Below are 18,040 nucleotides of genomic sequence, written 5' to 3' on the forward strand. Positions count from 1 at the left end.
CAATTTCATCCTCCTATAATATTTTTTATCTGTCAAATTTGATTCTCATTATTTTGATTGTTATTTATTTTATTTGAAATAATTTATAAAATTTGATTATTTTTTTCAATTTCATCATCCTTCAACTTTTTCATATGTTAGATTTGATCTCTATTATTTTAATAAACTTGAAACAAAAATTAAAACATCAATAAATTATTTTTCAATTTATTTTTTATAACATAACCAAATACTAAAAAATAGTTTTTAACTCATTTCTTATAACACTGTCAAATATTAGAAAATAATCCATTATTTTCATAGAAATACTTTTTAAAATAAGATTATTTTTCAGTAAACAAACGGTAAGATTCGCAAGTTCTCTCGTTCTATTCTTTAGTTTTTAGTTTATTACATCCAATAATTAATTAATTAATTAATAATTACCTTATTTTCTTTTGTTTAGAGAACAAATTTGCTATATGTTTGAACCTCGAATATTAAGAACAAAAAAATTAAATAACTTTCCGATTACTGACCACTGTTTTTGGATGAAATTTCAGGGATGGATTTTGTGATTTACACATGTTTTTCATTGCTAAAACACAAATAAATGAAACTTGTGGGGGGGTGATTGTTTCACATCAAAGTCTTTATATGAAATCGAAACACTCAACAACTAATGGGGCCAAATTAAAATTTACCCTTCTTTTTATTTATTCAAAGGATTAGAGAAGGCTTTCAGAAAATCCATTGAAAAGAAAGGAAGAAAATGGGAAGCAGAGCTGTTTTGCTACTCAAAGGACCATCACCACCAAAGCATAGCATCCTCTTCCTTCTAAACCACAAAAAAATCAGCCCCGCTCCTTCAATACGAAGATTCACAACAAAAGCAACAGCCAATGGGTCCTCTCTTGAACCACCAGATGTCGCTCGCTTGGCTGAAACTGCTAGAATTTCACTAACCCCACAGCAGGTTTCTCTCTTCTTTATCTCTGCATTACGACTCAAAACTTACGCTCCTGTTCACTTAATGTAGTGGGTTTTTCTTATTCTTTTCAAATTTCAGGTTGAAGAATTCGGTCCTAAAATCCGACAAGTGATTGATTGGCATGCACTTCTCTGTCTCTTTCTTTTTCCAGTGATATGTTTGTGTTTTGAGACCCTTTATGTTTGGTTGTTTATTTCAGGTTTGGACAAATTCAAGCTGTTGACCTTGACAGTGTGGAACCCTCAATCAGAGCAGGTGCTTTACAATCCTTGTATTTGCATAAACAATGAAGTGGTTATAGAAAATGTAAGATGTAATTCTTATGGGATTTGAATGAAGGGAAACGTGAGATTATTGAAATTGGACATGGTGGTTGTTTTTTCGAGCATTTGGTGAGGGCTATTTCGTGATGATTTTTTTGGCGAAAATCCTCATCACATTTTGAGCAAATGCAGGCAATCCAAATTGAGTTTTGTCATTCACTTGTGCCGGCTTCTTTCGCCTAAAGAATTGGCACATCATATTTCTATTTGATATGATGAAGAAATTCAAATTCCCTTCGTTTGACTTTGTGGTAGAAAGCCCTTGATCATGCTTCTTCTTCTTCTCATTTAGACTGACAACCACATAGTTACAAAGTGAATCTTTTTTGTATGAAGTTCCCATTCATTAAATAGAAGGGAGGGGATGTGTTTGTCTGCTGTAGCATTCCTTGCATACATATAGCTGATTCAAATTTGACTGTCAAATTTTCAACTTACAGACACTGAAGGTGACAACTTGCGTCATGATAATCCTGAAACGTTTGAGAACAGGTTATTGATGGGTTTTTCTCTCATCGTTTCGTATAATTTTGTGTCATGATAAACTCTATTATAACACCGCTGATGTGCGTTTGAATGTCCATCCAACAGGGAAGCTATCATTGCTGCTGTACCGAACTACGAGGATCCTTACGTCAAAGTTCCCAAGGTTTTGAACAAGGAGTGAGACTATTTAGGTAAGTTGTTTTCCTTGAATGCACCATTAACAACAATGGGTTGTTTCTTTGCATGGTCCTTTAGCCATATAAGCAGAAAGAAATCTCATAAAAGTTGCTGCTTTTTTACCACTTATTGCCCTTATTTGTTGTTTATATCACAACAAATAAGGGCAATTAGACCTTTCTTACAAGCTTTGCCTATGAAGTCTCGCATATGATTTTGGGATTCTAGTCAAGGACTCAACCTTTATTTTATAATCACATTCCACCCCCGAACCCCTTTCTCTCGGGATACAACTTAGAAGGGGAATATATTTTTCAAGTATAATTATCATTCTTAGGATATCAACCAAGGCTCGTGAATGATTTTCATTTATTATGATGATATGTACAATGAATATTGCATAATTACTGTGGGTTTTTTAATCCCGTGTCACAGAACTAAGGAGAGATTATGGTGCGACTTTGCAAATAGGGGGAACGTTTGGCAGCGTTAGTGTGAAGAACTCTCCTTCTAGTCACATAATCTTTTGTCGAAGGAACCAGAATAACGTCCAATCTTGTTTCTAGATTGAGTAGAAAAGGGGCATATCTTTCGTTCTTTCTTTATGCAGACTCTGTGATGGGTAACTGTTAAGATTTTCTCTGGAATAAATCTCTCTGAATAATCTCCTCCTCCTTCCTCAATCGTCGGAGAATGTGGCCGTGTGTTATTGTGCGTCCTCTTTCCCAAACATTTTATAAAAATAGACAAGTTTTAAATCTTAATGCAGACATGCATATCTCGTTGAAGGAATTGAACCAGATTCCGCCTAAACCCCCGAGCAAGAATGATACAACAAAGAAAGAAGCTTTTTCATTTATTCGGAACTCTAAGCTCATCTTGAAAACGAAAGAGGAGTTCAGAGAACAAGATCAATCAAAAACTGGTGGTACGAAGAGCTTCTACTACACTGCACAACTAGCATGCTACACTACCTACCGACCTCCTGCTCTTATGAAATTGCATCCGGCTTTTTGTTCAATTTGTAGTTGCTGCTTGTATTGGACCAACGCTCGAGAATTGGTCTAATTTTTATACGAAATATGAGAAAGCCAGTCAGAATATTAGCAATTTTACCTGTTAGGTGAAGAACAAGGATATGAATCGAATGATGAGTCTTGGCCGAGCATTATTCAATTAATAAAATTAACTTCAGAGTGGAATCGAGGGCGTGGCCCAGCATTGCCAGGATTAATACAAAGATTACGGGTCGTGCATGTCACACGCTTGGCTCGAATGAGATTTTTCACTGCATAAACTCCCGAATTGCCTACCTGCATAAGCGATTTTGTAAACACTCTGGACAAAGACATTGTCATCTGTCGATGCACAAAGACATCGCCTCCCCGAAACATGATAATCATGCCAATTTGGCAAGCGCATCATTCTCTCTCTCTCTCTCTCTCTCTCTCTCTCTCTCTCTAGCTCTGGTAGCTATTCATCTTGAGAAATCATTGCTGAGAATTCCAGGCATAGCTTTTCCTTGACAATCAATGCATGATTCTATATGGCAAAATGAATTCAATAAACAGGTATTGCCCCTTTATATTTACATTTAACTCTATATGCCAAAATGAGGATAAAGCGTTAAATTACAACCAACAATTAATGCTCACTCTATTTGTATGTATTTTTATTATTATTTTTTTTTCTATTTTCTATTCCTAGACCTGTGTCAACCATTTACCTAGTGTTCTCAAAACGCATGCAAAAGGAGAAGAAAAGGAACCCTCATTGTCAATGTGGAATCTGTATTTGGCATACCATCACGACTGCCAGAACAGCTCAAAATCATTACTATACAGCGAGCGGTCTTGAATCTCCAGATTTGCAATGTGCCAATTTACAAGTTGAGATTGTAAAATTTTACATGCAACCAGTCCAGCTGGAAAAATCCACCATTCGCTTTCATCCCTGCAGCATAACCACACAAAAATACGCAAGCGCAAAACCATGTTAGTGGTGCTGTGTCACCCCAACTTGCCAATTAACTTAACTTTCTGTAAGCTAAAGAATCAACTTACATGTTAATATTCCATGGCTGAAAGGGGAACTTCTTACTCGAGGGCGATTGACTGTTATAGTGAATATATCCACAAATAAATGCAACAACCTGGCAGACGGTCAAAGAATAGGTTAGGTGACATTCCTTTGCAGAAGATGAAGAACAAATCACATGTTCTGCAACTGAAATAATTAGCAGCAAGAACGTTGAAATGCTCATATGGTGGAAGAATAAAGTGTGACCAAGTGGATAGATACAGAAACTTACAACATTAATCAAGGATGTGACATTCCACAAAGCATAGATACGTGCAAGGCCTGCAGAGCGCCTAGGTCCATGACTGAATAAAGCATTTATCCCCGCAGGAAAGGGCATAAGAATGCCAAGAGGTAAGATAAACAAAACCAGAAAGACATCCACCAATGAAATTGAATACAGCTGGAGTAAAGTAAGCAACACTAAGCTAAAATCTCCTAAAAGAAGCATAGAGATGACCAAACCAACAAGATCCTGCAAGACAAGAAAGAGTAAAGATGAAGTAAGTTGGATTGCTGGTAAACTTTAAAAAAATAATGCATATGTACTGAACTCATTGACACAGAAGCTACCTGATGGCCAACAGGTTTAGTGTTATGAACTATGAAAGAGATGAGGTAAAATAAATCCCTCTTCTCTTTAAGCATTCTTAAGCTGTTAGTAACTATGATTCCCCCATAACTGCTTCTGTGAGCTTGGGATACAAGCATCTCTTCTCTCCAATGACCAGATGGATTTTCGCTGTGTGTGTTGTTCACACCACTAACCAAGAGGCTGGAGAAAACCAAGTCAAATGCCATTCAACATCAAATGCATGGAACACATAAATGCAAATTTGTGCATCTTATCACATCTGATGGAAGTTCACCATAAAGGTCAGTTATTTATTAATTGACATGTAAAAGCATAACAATTCACAAAGGTCTATGTCATACAACCTCATATTCCATGCATGTTAATTTATACCTCTCTGCAACGAGTGCATGTCTGAACTTTCTACTACCTTTTACCTGCTCTAGTCATACAATGGGAACTGGTTTGTGGCTTTTTAATGACAAACTTGCCAAATTTTGTTTCATATAATCATCATTTCACCGTCTTCATGCTTGCAATAATTCAGAATGAGGACAACTCACCACAATATTATACACCCTGATTGAGACAGTTCCAAAGTGGACACACTAATTGGCTAAAATTTAAGAGGCTAATCAGATAAATGGAAATTATACCCCAATAAAACATAATGAACCATTACCGAGATTCTTCTTCAACTTGTTTCACACCATCAATGCCTTCAATAAATACATGTTCGCTTTCTTCTTCAACAGCATAAACCAAAAGTCCATACTGGCAATGACCAGAAGTAGTAGCCTGAAACCATGCAAGATCAACATGTATCCCATGGATTCTCAAAGCTGGATTTGCATGTGTTTCAAGCCATCTCAGGACAGGTCGAAAAGTTACTCTTAGCCGCCCACGACGAACTAAGCGCAGCTGTGCATTCAAACCAGCTGCCATTCGATACCAAGTGGTAGGAGCGACCATCTGCATGCCATGAGGAAAACCATAGATCAATTTGTTGAGCTACGAACTGCAATATGTTGGTCAAGCTAAACCTACCTCCCTAACCTTAAAAATGAAAATGGCAAAATTTTTAGCTTAGAGTTCTTGGAAGTGGATGTCAAACCTGGCTCATGAGGCTGGTAAGAATATTGTCACTTTGAATTGAGAAAGGAGCCATATAACTTCCATCACCGCCAAAATGAATAGACATTGGAAATCTTTGATGTAGGCGAGCAGGAATATCAGTTCTTTTCTCATCTCCACCAAGGAAGAAATCCAAGTACACGAGCATTAAATCAGAAGTTGCAGCTACCTAAAGGACAAATACCATACTTGAGCCAAATATTTATGATTTGTTTCTCACAAGGTCTTAGGTTTTTTAAGGAATATATACCATGTCTTGAATCCTCAACATCTCACCCTCTCCTTTCTCTTGAAATATTCAAAACATAAAGTACAATAACAATAATAGGCCAAACTTTTAATGAATATACAACAAAATTTAAAACTACTAGGACCAAACGTAAGCCATGTGACATGCTTATTTTGAAGGGAAGAAGAATAGAAAAAATGTGGTCTTAACATGCAAAAGAAAATCACACAAATATTCAACTACTTGACTTTACCTAACGCCAGACCAAACATTTAATACAAACAAACCTTAAGCCCTTCATAGAGAGCCCGCGAACGGCAAGAGCGCAAGCAAGCATGATCATACTCTGATCGAACAAACTCTCGGAGTCTTTGCAATTTGATCCTCCGTCTCCATTGCTGCCATGACCATGCAAGGGGGTATGCAAGAACAGAAAGTATACTGTAAATTGCACCTTCCCACCATTGATAAGCAGCTATACCATTAATCTCATCCACAAATGTATTGAATGCACCCTCATATCTGACAGGCCAAAATAAATAAGGTGAAAACATAGTTCTACAATGATCATTGATATCAAAATCCCTGAAGTTTAGCCGAATAGCAGGGTCAATTGAGCCATTGCAGTAAAAAACAGTGTGCAAATTAACTTACACAATCTCTTTTATTTGCTCAGGAGGAGTGTGGGGAAGATGCAAAGGCTCACTGAAAGTATTACGACCCATAAAATACATTCTGTGCACATGACTCTGAGACTCCTCAGCTCTATTTGTCTCCAAGACCTGAAAAGTGATATGCAACTTGTCAATCTATACATTAGCTAGTGCAGCCCTCCTTTCAAACTCTTATATATACATATACATAAACACACGTATATACAAGGATCAAGAGACGGGAGATATCCACTGCCTTATCTGGGTTCTGAATACAACTTTTAAATGAACAGAAATTAACATGCTGAGCATGGAAAAACCTCATTCAATGACTCCAGGAAGGGAAAAGAATGATCTATCTGAGAACCATGTTGAGTGGGAGCTGGACCAGGTAATTCATCCACCCCAACAAATTTCATCCGAGCAACACTGAGCACCAGCGCTAAGAGGATTAGGAGACCCAAAAGAAGAAGTCCAAACAGCCATGGCCCACCAAAAGTGTAAATCAACTCTTCCAGGGCTGTATAACAATGTGGCATGTGAAATCTGTCTGAAACACATTTGTAAGGACATGGTGTTTCGGCAATACCACCTGGTAGAGAGGACAGAGTGAGGTTTTGCACTTGTTTAGGACTACAAACATAATGCATGAGCCTGCAAATGCATGGTGTCTTCCAGCATTGTGTGTGAGATGGGCGTGTGTGTACCCCTGCAAATCCTACCCTCCAAATAATTTGTCCATCTCAAGAAAATTCAACTTTACAAGATGCTGTTTGTTGCTTTGACATAGAATGTAAAAGGCACTAGCTTTCAAAACTGCACCCCTCCATTCGTGCTGTCTAATATCTCCTTTACATATCAAGGTGGATCGAAGAGGTCGCAAAATTTCAGAGATCAAATTGTTAGGATGCAATTATACAAATTTCAGGCAGACAACCAAAGATTCCCAGCATGTGGTTTTACATCATGCAACATACTTATGAACTCCAACTTTAAATACCTCGAACAGTTACATAAGCAGCACGATGAGGAATATCATCAGCAGGGCAAGGACGACAGAGAGCTCTATCGGATCCAGTTACATTCTTATATGTTCCAGCTGGGCATTCCTGAAGAAGTACAAAAAATTGAAGGATAAACTGAAGACTGAAGAAAAGGTTATGTTGCAACTACAGCTTTATTGTAGTCAATTGTTTGGAACAGGATGTCTGCAACAATTGCCAAAAAGGATAATCATAACAGAACTCCCTAAGAACTAATACAATTTGTCATGATACTTGTCCCTTATTTCTAATTAGATGATTGCAATGTACATTTGTGGTCCAAAAACTTAAAGAGACAATTCAACTAATACAAGTTGCAAGATCGTTTTAGTATAGCACAAACTGAAGGAAAAGAAGCAAGAAATCAAACCATTTCCGAAATCAAACCATTTCCGCTCGTCCCTCGTATGTTTTTAGCATACATAGGTTGAAGTAGAGGGAGAAAAAGGAAAGGAACCCTCTCTCAATTTTTTATCCTTTTCTAGCGATCACTATTTAAAATGCACTGTTTAACTTGCTAACACTTGAAAAATCCTTAAGACATAAGTTTTACCCCTTAACAATTACTCCTGTTAAAATTACGACACTAACAAAATCACCCTTCATTTTTTTTATCATGAAGTAAAAGCAACAGAAATTGAATACCACATTATTTTCTCAACTAAAATTGTATTGATGACAGCAGGATTGTAATTCCTAAGACCCATGCATATAATCTCAACATACACAAGCAATAATTAACTCAAGAAAAGACATAGATAATATCACAATGTCAAGAACTAAATACACTACCTCACAAAATATTCCATACAACCCCTTTGGGCAAGCTTTCCCCGTCACTGTCCCGTTTTCCCCAGCATGACCCTCATCTCTTCCCAATCCTCCCCTGCAATGAAGAGTGAAAACCCAATCAGACCAAGAATTCATGTCAGAGCCAACAGTTACAAACATCGGTGTTACAAGGCAGAGTATACATTCACAAATGATAAAGATGCAGAGGACAGAGCCAACAGTTAACAATAAAATCATTGTAACAAGGCAGAATATACATTCACAAATGCTAAAGATGAAGAGGGCAGACTGCATTCAGTAAAGGCAGGATAAAGGATTTCGTCCCTCAAAGAACTTAATCCAAATGATAAATGCGTGCTTGTGGTGGGCTTAATGAAAGGTGAACATATATGCTATTTGAGATCTTTGGGAAGAGTCCAAAAAAGCATCAAGCAAAGATAATCTAATATTTGCTCACACAGAAATTCATATCTTCCATTTGGCCAATGCCTGAAATATAATATTAGGGAAGCATTAACAAGCAATGTGTTAGGATGAGGATCGTGCAAGCTTTCGTGCTAACGTGTTCAGCATACCAAGTGCCAAACAGAAGCTCTATCGGTCAGCCTTGCCTAATTTATGTGAGCGCGGATGTCCCACTATATCTTCAGATAATCAACGAACAATTTAGTCCCTTCCAAACTTGGCTGGTGTCTTTATGCTATGTAGATGGCCAACAGCTTCATCCACTCAATTACCCAATCAATCACCCGACATCTCATATCAAGTAGCTCATATTAAATTTCTTATTCATAATTATTGTTTTTTTTATTATTCAATTACCAAACTATTCAGCATATAGTCATTCTGTGATTTCAGACGCAACTTCTCTTTAACAGTGGTCTTTCCTTCAAAATTGGCTTCTAAACTTCATTAGAACTCATAAATAAATAGCTTCTGAGACTAAACAATACCATAAATTCTCAAATTATCTTTATTCCAGTGGACTCATAAAGACTTTAATATTAAGAACAAATTGATTTCAAACACCAGGAAAATCTAATAATCATGATATAGAATGAATTAAATATATCAGTTTAAACAGGTCAGATAAAATTCGAACCAAGTGTGGATGCTTCCATTCACACGAGCAATGGGCTGATACACGTCCCCAGTTGGAATGTCTGACCAATGGAAGTGAACCCTTCCACCACCACCTCCACCGCCCCCCTTCGGACTACCATATCCCCCAACACTTGAAAGAACAGCATACCCACCAAGATCTAGAGTATGCAAGAACAGAAGAATAGTTCCTCCAGAGCCACCGCCAGGACCTCCACCAGTACCATTCATGACAACCAGTTGATCTCTGGTGATTCCTTTAAAACTTTCACCATCAGCTCTGACTGAACCTTCAACAGACAAACTTGACAAGGGATGCTCCAATGAACCCATTACTGCCCAGACAGGTAGAACAAATGAACATAAGTGGATCAGTTCGCAGGTAAGTAACATATGAACACAAACACAACCAACTTCCTTGAAATGCAAAAGGGCAACTTAACAATATTAAAAGTTGCCAACCTGAATGCATAGATATTGCTATTTTTAACATACCCATGAAAGAGGTAATCCAAATATCACTCTGCCAAGAAGGATAGACAGATCCCTTGCCATATTATGCAGAATGTTTTCAAATGATACAGATAAAAAATAATACGACATCATAAGAATGTCAAAACAAAGCTGAAAGTTATCAGCTGATAAATTGATCTAAAGTACAAACTTACCTATAATACCACCACCTGCAGTAGAACCAGCAGACATTTCCTCTCCGCTTCCACTACCAAGTTCACAAGGTAACTCTGCATTACCATATGAAACACCACCCTCAATACAACTATCTTTGTAACATGCAGACCCACCTTTACCACCATGGCCACCACCACTGCCAACACCATTGCTTAAAACATTACCTCTACCCACACCACCAGTGCAACCTGCATGATATGATGTCGTCAACTTCTGTCTAAATATGATTCTTCAATGAGAACACCAACTTCTCTCATCTTTACTCAAACACAACAAACGAAATCGAAAAGTCGTCCTACACTATTCAAAATTCAGCTTAAATCTGTGTGAGGGTATACATTGAATCTATTGGTGTCTGTCTAAGTGTGTGCAGGGGAAGGTGGAAAAGGAAGGGAGGGAGGAGAGTCTGTGTAAGCTGAAATAGGGTAGGATAATGTTCATAAAAGAATCTTGTACAAAGAAAAAGAGAGCATACCCATGCCAGACGCACTTATTGTTCCAGAAGACGGAACATATATTGTTCTGGCCCGATGAAAATGAACAACAGATCCTTCTATAAGTCCTTCAACAGTAATATCCTCCACTCGGCATATCTGAAATAAATGAAAGAAGTAAGGTAACCTGGAATAAGTAAATTTCAAACCTTATAACATGCAACTTCTATTCAAGGATCACCTGAAGGGTAAAAGAAAGAGATGAGTTCACATTGCAATCTTCAGGGGGATGAAGTAGTTCAGAAGGGCACTCTTCAAGTTGGCAATGGAGCCGTGGTGTACTACAGAAGTAAAACCACAGATCTCAGTAAGCCCAAACATAAAGTGGGGAGATTAAAAAACCAACAAAATATGGGACTTACATGGCATCACTTGTTGCATTCTCAACAGGACCACGCAAAACAGATCCAGGTGCAACCTAATGGAAAATTGGAAACACATAATTAGTCATCAATGGTAAGAATACAAACTTGTCACATGCATCAGCAAGGCTGGTAGACAAACATTGAAAGGTTTCGGGGACAAAATCATGCCACAACAACATTATCAGTGTAACAGAAATAAGAAACAAACAAACTTTTCAACCTTTTCCCATAACCCTTATGAAAGAATCACACCATCCCATGGTCCTTCAGAAATATATTTGACAACAGAGGAATGTTTTAGGAAGATTGCAATAAATACATTGACAAAAACTTTTCAAAGTTAATCCTAATCCACTTGAATATTTACATTGAAAGTTCATTTTAACATACGATAAAGAGTATGGGATATTATTGGAAACTAAAACAATTTTATTGACTTCTAAAAATTGAAAAAAATATTGGACATCCAAAAAACCATGTACTATAGCCATGCCAGATGCACTTATTTGATATCTCATCCCAGCAGCCATGACTGCTAAAAACTCATGAAACAGTGGGTATACTTTTCAAGTACTGCAAATAAAACCAGAGCAGCAGGTAGTGCAAAAAATAACTACAAAACTGAGACAAGAGAACCTGAATGCATTAGAATCACTGTTTTTTCCCCAAAACAAAAGGGACAGACCACCATGTAACCACTAAGCAAAGTGAACTTTGTAAGCCATCAAGGTCAATACAGTTAATTAAATTACAGAACACAGCTTACATGAATACTGTAAAATAGTGATAGAACCAAACGTTGAGCTTCGATCCAATTGCCTGGTCCTGACAAATTCAATAGACCTTGACCATGAACTCCCAGATTGGCATTAGAATGTATGACAGATGATTCCTGTTTTACAAAAAGGATCGGCATATCATTTGCAAACACAGCTTAAGTAATATGTAAAGGACACAATGAAAAAGTACCTTGAGAACAACTAGATTGCTAGCCTCAAGCAAAGAAGTCCCAACAGTTGCATCTTCACCCCCATCTATGAGCATTTGAGAATTCCACATTAAGAACATTTTTACACTCATGCGTAGAGCACCATATACCTGATGTGCAAAAAGCAAAGATCATGCACATCAAATTCATACGCGTACAAGCATGAATAAGAAACAGCATACAAATAACAACAGAATGCAAATCTAAACAATGCATGGGTAGAGAGTGGAATAGGCAGAAACTTCAAACTCTCATCTATCAAGTCTATGAAAAAAATACTACCACCAGACTAGGAGTGAAGATTTAAAGAAACCATAATTATGAAACAATAAGTATACTATAAATAAAGGAAAAGACATCAAACAGTTAGAATAATACTAGGGATGATTTCCAAGTTTTAGTTTTAATAGGAGATTAACAAAAGCAATAATACCTCTGACATTACTCAGAGTGTTATGTTGGATATAAAAATTCAAAAGGTAAAACTGCACCAATATGCAGGTGTTCCCATGATAGACAAAATATATACATACAAGTGCATACAAAGACATAATTATACTAGGCAAGGGCCAACAAAAGGGGGATAGAATGATGGGTGAATTTCACAATAACCAGGGACATGCTGAGAAGTTATGAAACTTCCAGGAGTGATGCGGTGACACACAAGCAATTTCAGTTTGCAAACAATTTAGTTGACAGAAACTTGAAAGCTATTCTTCTTGAGGCTCTACTACAATTTGTATCTTATTTGCAAAAACTAGTTACTTCAGGTTATAATGAAATTTTGGGTTACTAGGGAACTTTATGATTTAGAAGTTATTTTATTTCCAATTTAGGTTTGTTATACTAGGGTTCCTGAAGATCCAATACATACCCACAAGTTTTGCAGAGTTTTAATGATGCAATTAGAGATGAGAAGAATAAAATGAATCGAGACCAAGGATGTGTGTTTAATATTAATTGGGAGTTCGGTTTGAGAGACTTCATTCTATTACCTAATTACTATGGTCTATTAGAGTTTTTGGTGGAGCCTCAACATGAGAACCCATTTTATGTAATGTGGAATAGAGGATTCTGATAAGCAATTGAGAAAGGATGGCAATTCATTTTCTACTCTCTTTTTTTCTATGTTATTCTATTTTCTCCCCTTTTTTCTTCTCTCCTTTCCATTCCTTGTATCCTGTATGGGAAACCAAAGAAAAGCATACAGCAGCATGGGTTTTTGCCATATTCGTTAAGTCATAAATGCATATAGCTTACCTTGATTACAGAGTCACTCATTAAAAGCTCTTCGGCCAGTAATTCAAACTCTGATGAAGCATAATGAGCCAGCCCAAAGCTTAAGACTCCACTACATAACAGACTTATTTGTCCTTGGACCTACATATTTGACCAGGATTAGCTTAAAATGCAATTATATCAACAGAGAAAACTTAGCATCAATCAAAAATCCAAATGCAAAAGATTGTGGCCAAAGAAGATGACTGCCAACTAAGATAACAAAATAGTGTACCAGTAGAAATATCCTCTCCTTCGAGAGTTGATACCTTCAACCCATTGTCTCAAAATTCCATTAATGAAAAAGATTAAAAAGGGAGGCCAACATAAAAGGCCTGCCTGGTGCTCCAAAAGATCCTACAGCTGATGCAAGCTATCTTATATGGACAGAATGAAATATAAAAAAGCTACAGCAAGTGCAGGCTATCTTATATAGACAAATATACAAGAATACAATAAATTCCTATTGACATTGGAAACAAGCCTCTCAAACAGCCAGTGCAAGCCATCTTATATGGACAGAATTTCTATGCTTTTCAGCATTTTCATAAAGTACAATTTTAAAAACTTTCTGAATAGTTGTGCCTGAATGATGTCCCAAAACTAAAAAAAAACTGACGAAAAAATGGACAAATGGACTGAATAATTTTGCTGAAGTATATAATATATACATATTTGCATGTTATGCAGGAATTGGTTATATGTCTGGGCCTGTGCATGCACATGTAGTTTTTAGTAAGAATTCATCTTTTTCTGCCTGCTATTATATGCATGGCACACAAAGTATTGCACATTCTAAAACCAGCACTACAAATTATTCCTGTTTCTGCACTCTATTCATTTCCTTTAAATGAGACCACAACCCACCTTCAAAATAGAATTTCTTAATCTTTGCAATTTCAGATTATTCGTATTTATGCACTTCATACTCTTCCTATTTCTCCACTCTATTCATTTCCATTAAATGATACCAACAACCCACAAAGAAAGAGGTCTTAATCTCTTCCCAAGGCTAACAAGTTCTGGCAGACATAAAGAAGCTAAGAAGCAACTCAAATTTCAACAACCTGGACACGACTCCAGAACAATGGAACAGTGGCCCTGCCATGATTTCGAACATAAACGTTTGTCCAGAGAGGCTGATAAGGAAACTCCAATAGAAGTGTATCTGTATCAGTAGACATATTGTGATTGCTTACGGTAAGGCTCCGGGCAACAGCATCATATAAAGTTCCAGCACCACCTGCATTTTTTGGACAACCAAGACTATTTCCTCCTACAAGCATAACAACAAAGCATGCGATTTCAGTATTTGCACATTGAAAAGAACAATTGAATTGAACCATAAAAGGACAAGTCCTCCGAACATAGAGTCATCTAATACAAAGCTAACCATAAAAGGACAAGTCCTCCGAACATAGAGTCATCTAATACAATCGCACCCCAATAATAATATCCAAACAAAAATGAGCTCAAGATAGAAATTTTGAATTATAGGAATGGGGCTTTGCAAGACTTTCAGAACAATAAAAGTATAAGCCTAACAGAGAAACTATTTAATAAACCCAGTAGAATGTTCCACCCTCTCACATTCATCTGGTGACTATATTTGGCAGACATGGACGAGAGAGGGGGGGTGGCTAAATTGGATGTATTTAGTGGTTGTGTATATAAATGAAGAGAAAAAAATACCTCCAAACGCATATTCTTACCTCCAGGACTGCCTTAAAGGACACTTCAACATAATTCAGATTATAAAAAAAAGGAAAGAATGTAAATGTTGTGAACATGAATGATAGTTCAAACTTCCTTTTAATTAAACCTACACTTCTCTGTCTCTATAGGAAAGCAGACAAGTAGTTCACAAGATTTCATAATAAAAATCTAGGGGTGGCAAGGGAACGTGATGAGTCTCACCATGCACAAATATTTGAGGGTCATCATGTCTACTGAAAATGTCAACTGAAACTCTTCCCCCACCGCCGCCGGCAAAACCATTACCTCCACAAGCACTTATTCTGCCACCTCCAGTCCTGCTCTTCACATAGAGACAAGTCACAAAGACATTAAAACCCAATGGGGATACCATGACTGCAGAGAATGCAAGTTGAGACAGACATGATCAGCATTGTACCTAAAACTCAGTCTACCACAGATACATGGATGACATGATATTAAATAATTCAACCTCTCAAATGTGCCTTCCTTGCATGCATGCTCACACACATGCAGATATTCTTCAAGTTACAAGACACACATGCATAAGCAGACACATAATGAAGCATGCGTGTATGTACATTTGATGCCCTCAGTTATCAAACTCTTGTATAGTTAAACCCCTCTCCACCTGCACATAAACTGTAACTATATTTGACATACGAGAATATAGTGTCTTGTCCTCCATTCGAAGATCATAATTAGAGGCAGGTATATATCAGTAAACTATCTGACTGTCCATGCCATCCAAATGCAAAAGCCAGAAAGACAGTGACAATTGACTGAGAAAATGCAAAAAAGCATGCACTACCAGAATCGAGTAAGCAGGGCCACAAAATAGCTAAACATTGAAAGTAAGTAGACCAAGCAAGGCCACTTTATGAAAAACATTGCATTAGGCCTAGATATATGAGGGGTACAAACATGACCAAATGGAGAGGCAGTGACCGAATTCTTTCTAGTTATCAATAAAGAAAGGACATCTATGAAAGGAAATCAAAAGATTTTCCTTCATTTAACACAAAATATTTAATTAAACCAATTAAGTCTCATTCTATGGTAAAAATGATCTTCCACAGCCATTAGGATTCACATTTACCCTTCAAAGCTGATGCTACATCTTATCTCACATAAATAGTATGATATCTAAAACCTTATAACACTCTTGATAATACCATTAAAAAGGCTAATGTTCAAACTCCATTGTCTTCATTACATCTTACCTTTCACAAGACTCTTTCACCAGCCTTGCATTAACCAATCTCCATTAATTCTTCACAAATTCTTAAACCATTAAACCTCAATCCCCTCAAAAACCAAACTAAACAATTCCAAATCAAGAACTCTACATTATTGAACAAGACTTTTTTAACTAGATTTTCATTAATCAATCTTTTCATTAATTATTTTCCAAAATGCAATCCACAAAACCCCAATTCCAATTACCCAATTAAAAACATATAAAATTCCAAAATAAAACAGCATCCTAACAATGAATCCAACACAAGACAGAGGAATGAATGTAGTTGGTAAGTAAGTACATTACATTTTATATGCCTTCAAATGAATGCTCCCACCAGAACCACCACCTCCCTTGACACCCCCATTACCACCATCAGCCAATACAGCCCCATCCAAAACCAAATACTCCTTCACTGTCATTTTCACTCTCCCACCTCCTCCCCCTCCATAATCCACTTCCTTACTCGTACTCCCTCCTTTACTCCCATAACTACATGGCTCCTGCAAACTCGACCACGAATACGCATCCCCTCCCCAAACATCCTCTGGCAACTTCTCTTTATCCATCAAACAACATGCCCCTCTCCCTCCATGCCCTCCACCGGCCCCTTCTAACCCCTGTGGTGTCCCACTCGTTTGCGGAGGAGGATCCCCAGCTAATCCCGTCGTATTCACAACCGAACCATTAAAAAAACTAGCATTCTTCGCAACAAGCTCAAACGTACCGGTCAAAATCGACGAATTAACTGATAAATTGAAATTTCCTGAGATATTTATCGTTATTGAACATCCAAAATTAGGGCAATGGAACCTCACACCGGGATGGATATAAAAATCTCCTTTCCCTTCTATATACACGTCACGAGTGAGATTCACGTCGGTAACTATTTGACACGCAGTATCAATCGAACCGATGCCTCCGAGATCATCAGTGCAAGATGCCGACGGTGGATGCGGTGGCGGTGGAGGTGGTGACGGTGGTGAGTAGTCTTGGTGGAAGAGGAGATTGGAATCGAAATCAATTATCGAAAAGGAATCGGATTCCGAATCCGAGGAGAGAACTCTAGGGTTTGTGATTAGGGTTATTGTTGTAATTAAAAAGGCTATAAAGGCGAAATTGAACTGGAATCGAGCCATTCACTGATGGTGAAAGGCATTACAATTGGAAATTAGGATTTGTGGATTTTGGAATTGAATGGAAATGGAAGCATTGGATTTCGGGAGTCAATTTCACCATGAGAAAGAAAGAAGGAGAAGCAATTTCCTTCTTTTAAGAGGATTGAAAACCCTAGAAATGGAATTCTCGGCCAATGGAAAGGTTTTGAGAGAGAAGGGCACAAAACAGTACACAACGGCCAGGATGGGAAGAGAGAAAAACAGGAGGAGAGGGGCGCTTTATTGGGTGAGGTTAGGTTTGCGATAAAATGAGGCTATGTCACGTGAGCTTGGTCTTGTATCGAGGTTTTATTGGTTGAGATTGTGTGGGTTCTTGCTTTGGCTTGACTTCTTATAGATTTGACCAATGGGACATGCTATTAGGTTGTATTTTGATGGCGTTGAGCGTGTGTGAATATTTTGGTTTAGTGAATTCCACGCGAAGGAAACTTGTTTTCACGCGCGGTTATGGAGGAAATGAAGGCGTTACGGGTTTAAAGGCCGTTTTAGCTTTGGGATTTGATATTTGTTTTCACGCGCGGTTCTGGAAC

General features: G+C 37.5%; 2 protein-coding genes across 2 annotated transcripts; one reads left to right on the forward strand and one right to left on the reverse strand.

Moving 5' to 3' along the window:
- The first annotated feature begins 710 nt into the window (after nucleotides 1-710).
- Nucleotides 711-2,620, forward strand: LOC133674759 (glutamyl-tRNA(Gln) amidotransferase subunit C, chloroplastic/mitochondrial). Its single transcript, XM_062095981.1, has 6 exons — nucleotides 711-955; nucleotides 1,049-1,089; nucleotides 1,170-1,225; nucleotides 1,734-1,785; nucleotides 1,885-1,970; nucleotides 2,392-2,620. Exons 1-5 carry the CDS (start codon nucleotides 752-754, stop codon nucleotides 1,958-1,960), a joined length of 429 nt encoding a protein of 142 aa, XP_061951965.1. The 5' UTR covers nucleotides 711-751; the 3' UTR covers nucleotides 1,961-1,970; nucleotides 2,392-2,620.
- An 895-nt stretch (nucleotides 2,621-3,515) lies between these two features.
- LOC133674757 (uncharacterized) lies at nucleotides 3,516-17,754 on the reverse strand. The gene is made up of 22 exons (XM_062095980.1): nucleotides 16,639-17,754; nucleotides 15,294-15,409; nucleotides 14,444-14,652; nucleotides 13,359-13,478; nucleotides 12,080-12,208; nucleotides 11,877-12,002; nucleotides 11,108-11,163; nucleotides 10,927-11,026; nucleotides 10,727-10,844; nucleotides 10,230-10,439; nucleotides 9,563-9,896; nucleotides 8,461-8,554; nucleotides 7,626-7,734; nucleotides 6,946-7,217; nucleotides 6,627-6,754; nucleotides 6,260-6,494; nucleotides 5,724-5,912; nucleotides 5,292-5,581; nucleotides 4,609-4,810; nucleotides 4,268-4,510; nucleotides 4,020-4,108; nucleotides 3,516-3,909 (listed from the first exon to the last, which is right to left on the reverse strand). Exons 1-22 carry the CDS (start codon nucleotides 17,469-17,471, stop codon nucleotides 3,762-3,764), a joined length of 4,350 nt encoding a protein of 1,449 aa, XP_061951964.1. The 5' UTR covers nucleotides 17,472-17,754; the 3' UTR covers nucleotides 3,516-3,761.
- Between the last annotated feature and the right edge of the window lie 286 nt (nucleotides 17,755-18,040).

This window comes from Populus nigra, chromosome 15 (assembly GCF_951802175.1).
Source record: "Populus nigra chromosome 15, ddPopNigr1.1, whole genome shotgun sequence".
Lineage (NCBI taxonomy): Eukaryota > Viridiplantae > Streptophyta > Magnoliopsida > Malpighiales > Salicaceae > Populus > Populus nigra.

Coding starts and splice junctions, on each gene's coding strand:
- LOC133674757 (XM_062095980.1), bottom strand. CDS start 17,471: ATGGCTCGATTCCAGTTCAATTTCGCCTTTATAGCCTTTTTAATTACA. Junction 12,003..12,079: donor GCAATCTAGTTGTTCTCAAG/GTACTTTTTCAT, acceptor TTTGTAAAACAG/GAATCATCTGTCATACATTC. Junction 4,109..4,267: donor TCACATCCTTGATTAATGTT/GTAAGTTTCTGT, acceptor ACCGTCTGCCAG/GTTGTTGCATTTATTTGTGG.
- LOC133674759 (XM_062095981.1), top strand. CDS start 752: ATGGGAAGCAGAGCTGTTTTGCTACTCAAAGGACCATCACCACCAAAG. Junction 1,090..1,169: donor ATCCGACAAGTGATTGATTG/GCATGCACTTCT, acceptor TGTTTATTTCAG/GTTTGGACAAATTCAAGCTG. Junction 1,226..1,733: donor GGAACCCTCAATCAGAGCAG/GTGCTTTACAAT, acceptor TTCAACTTACAG/ACACTGAAGGTGACAACTTG.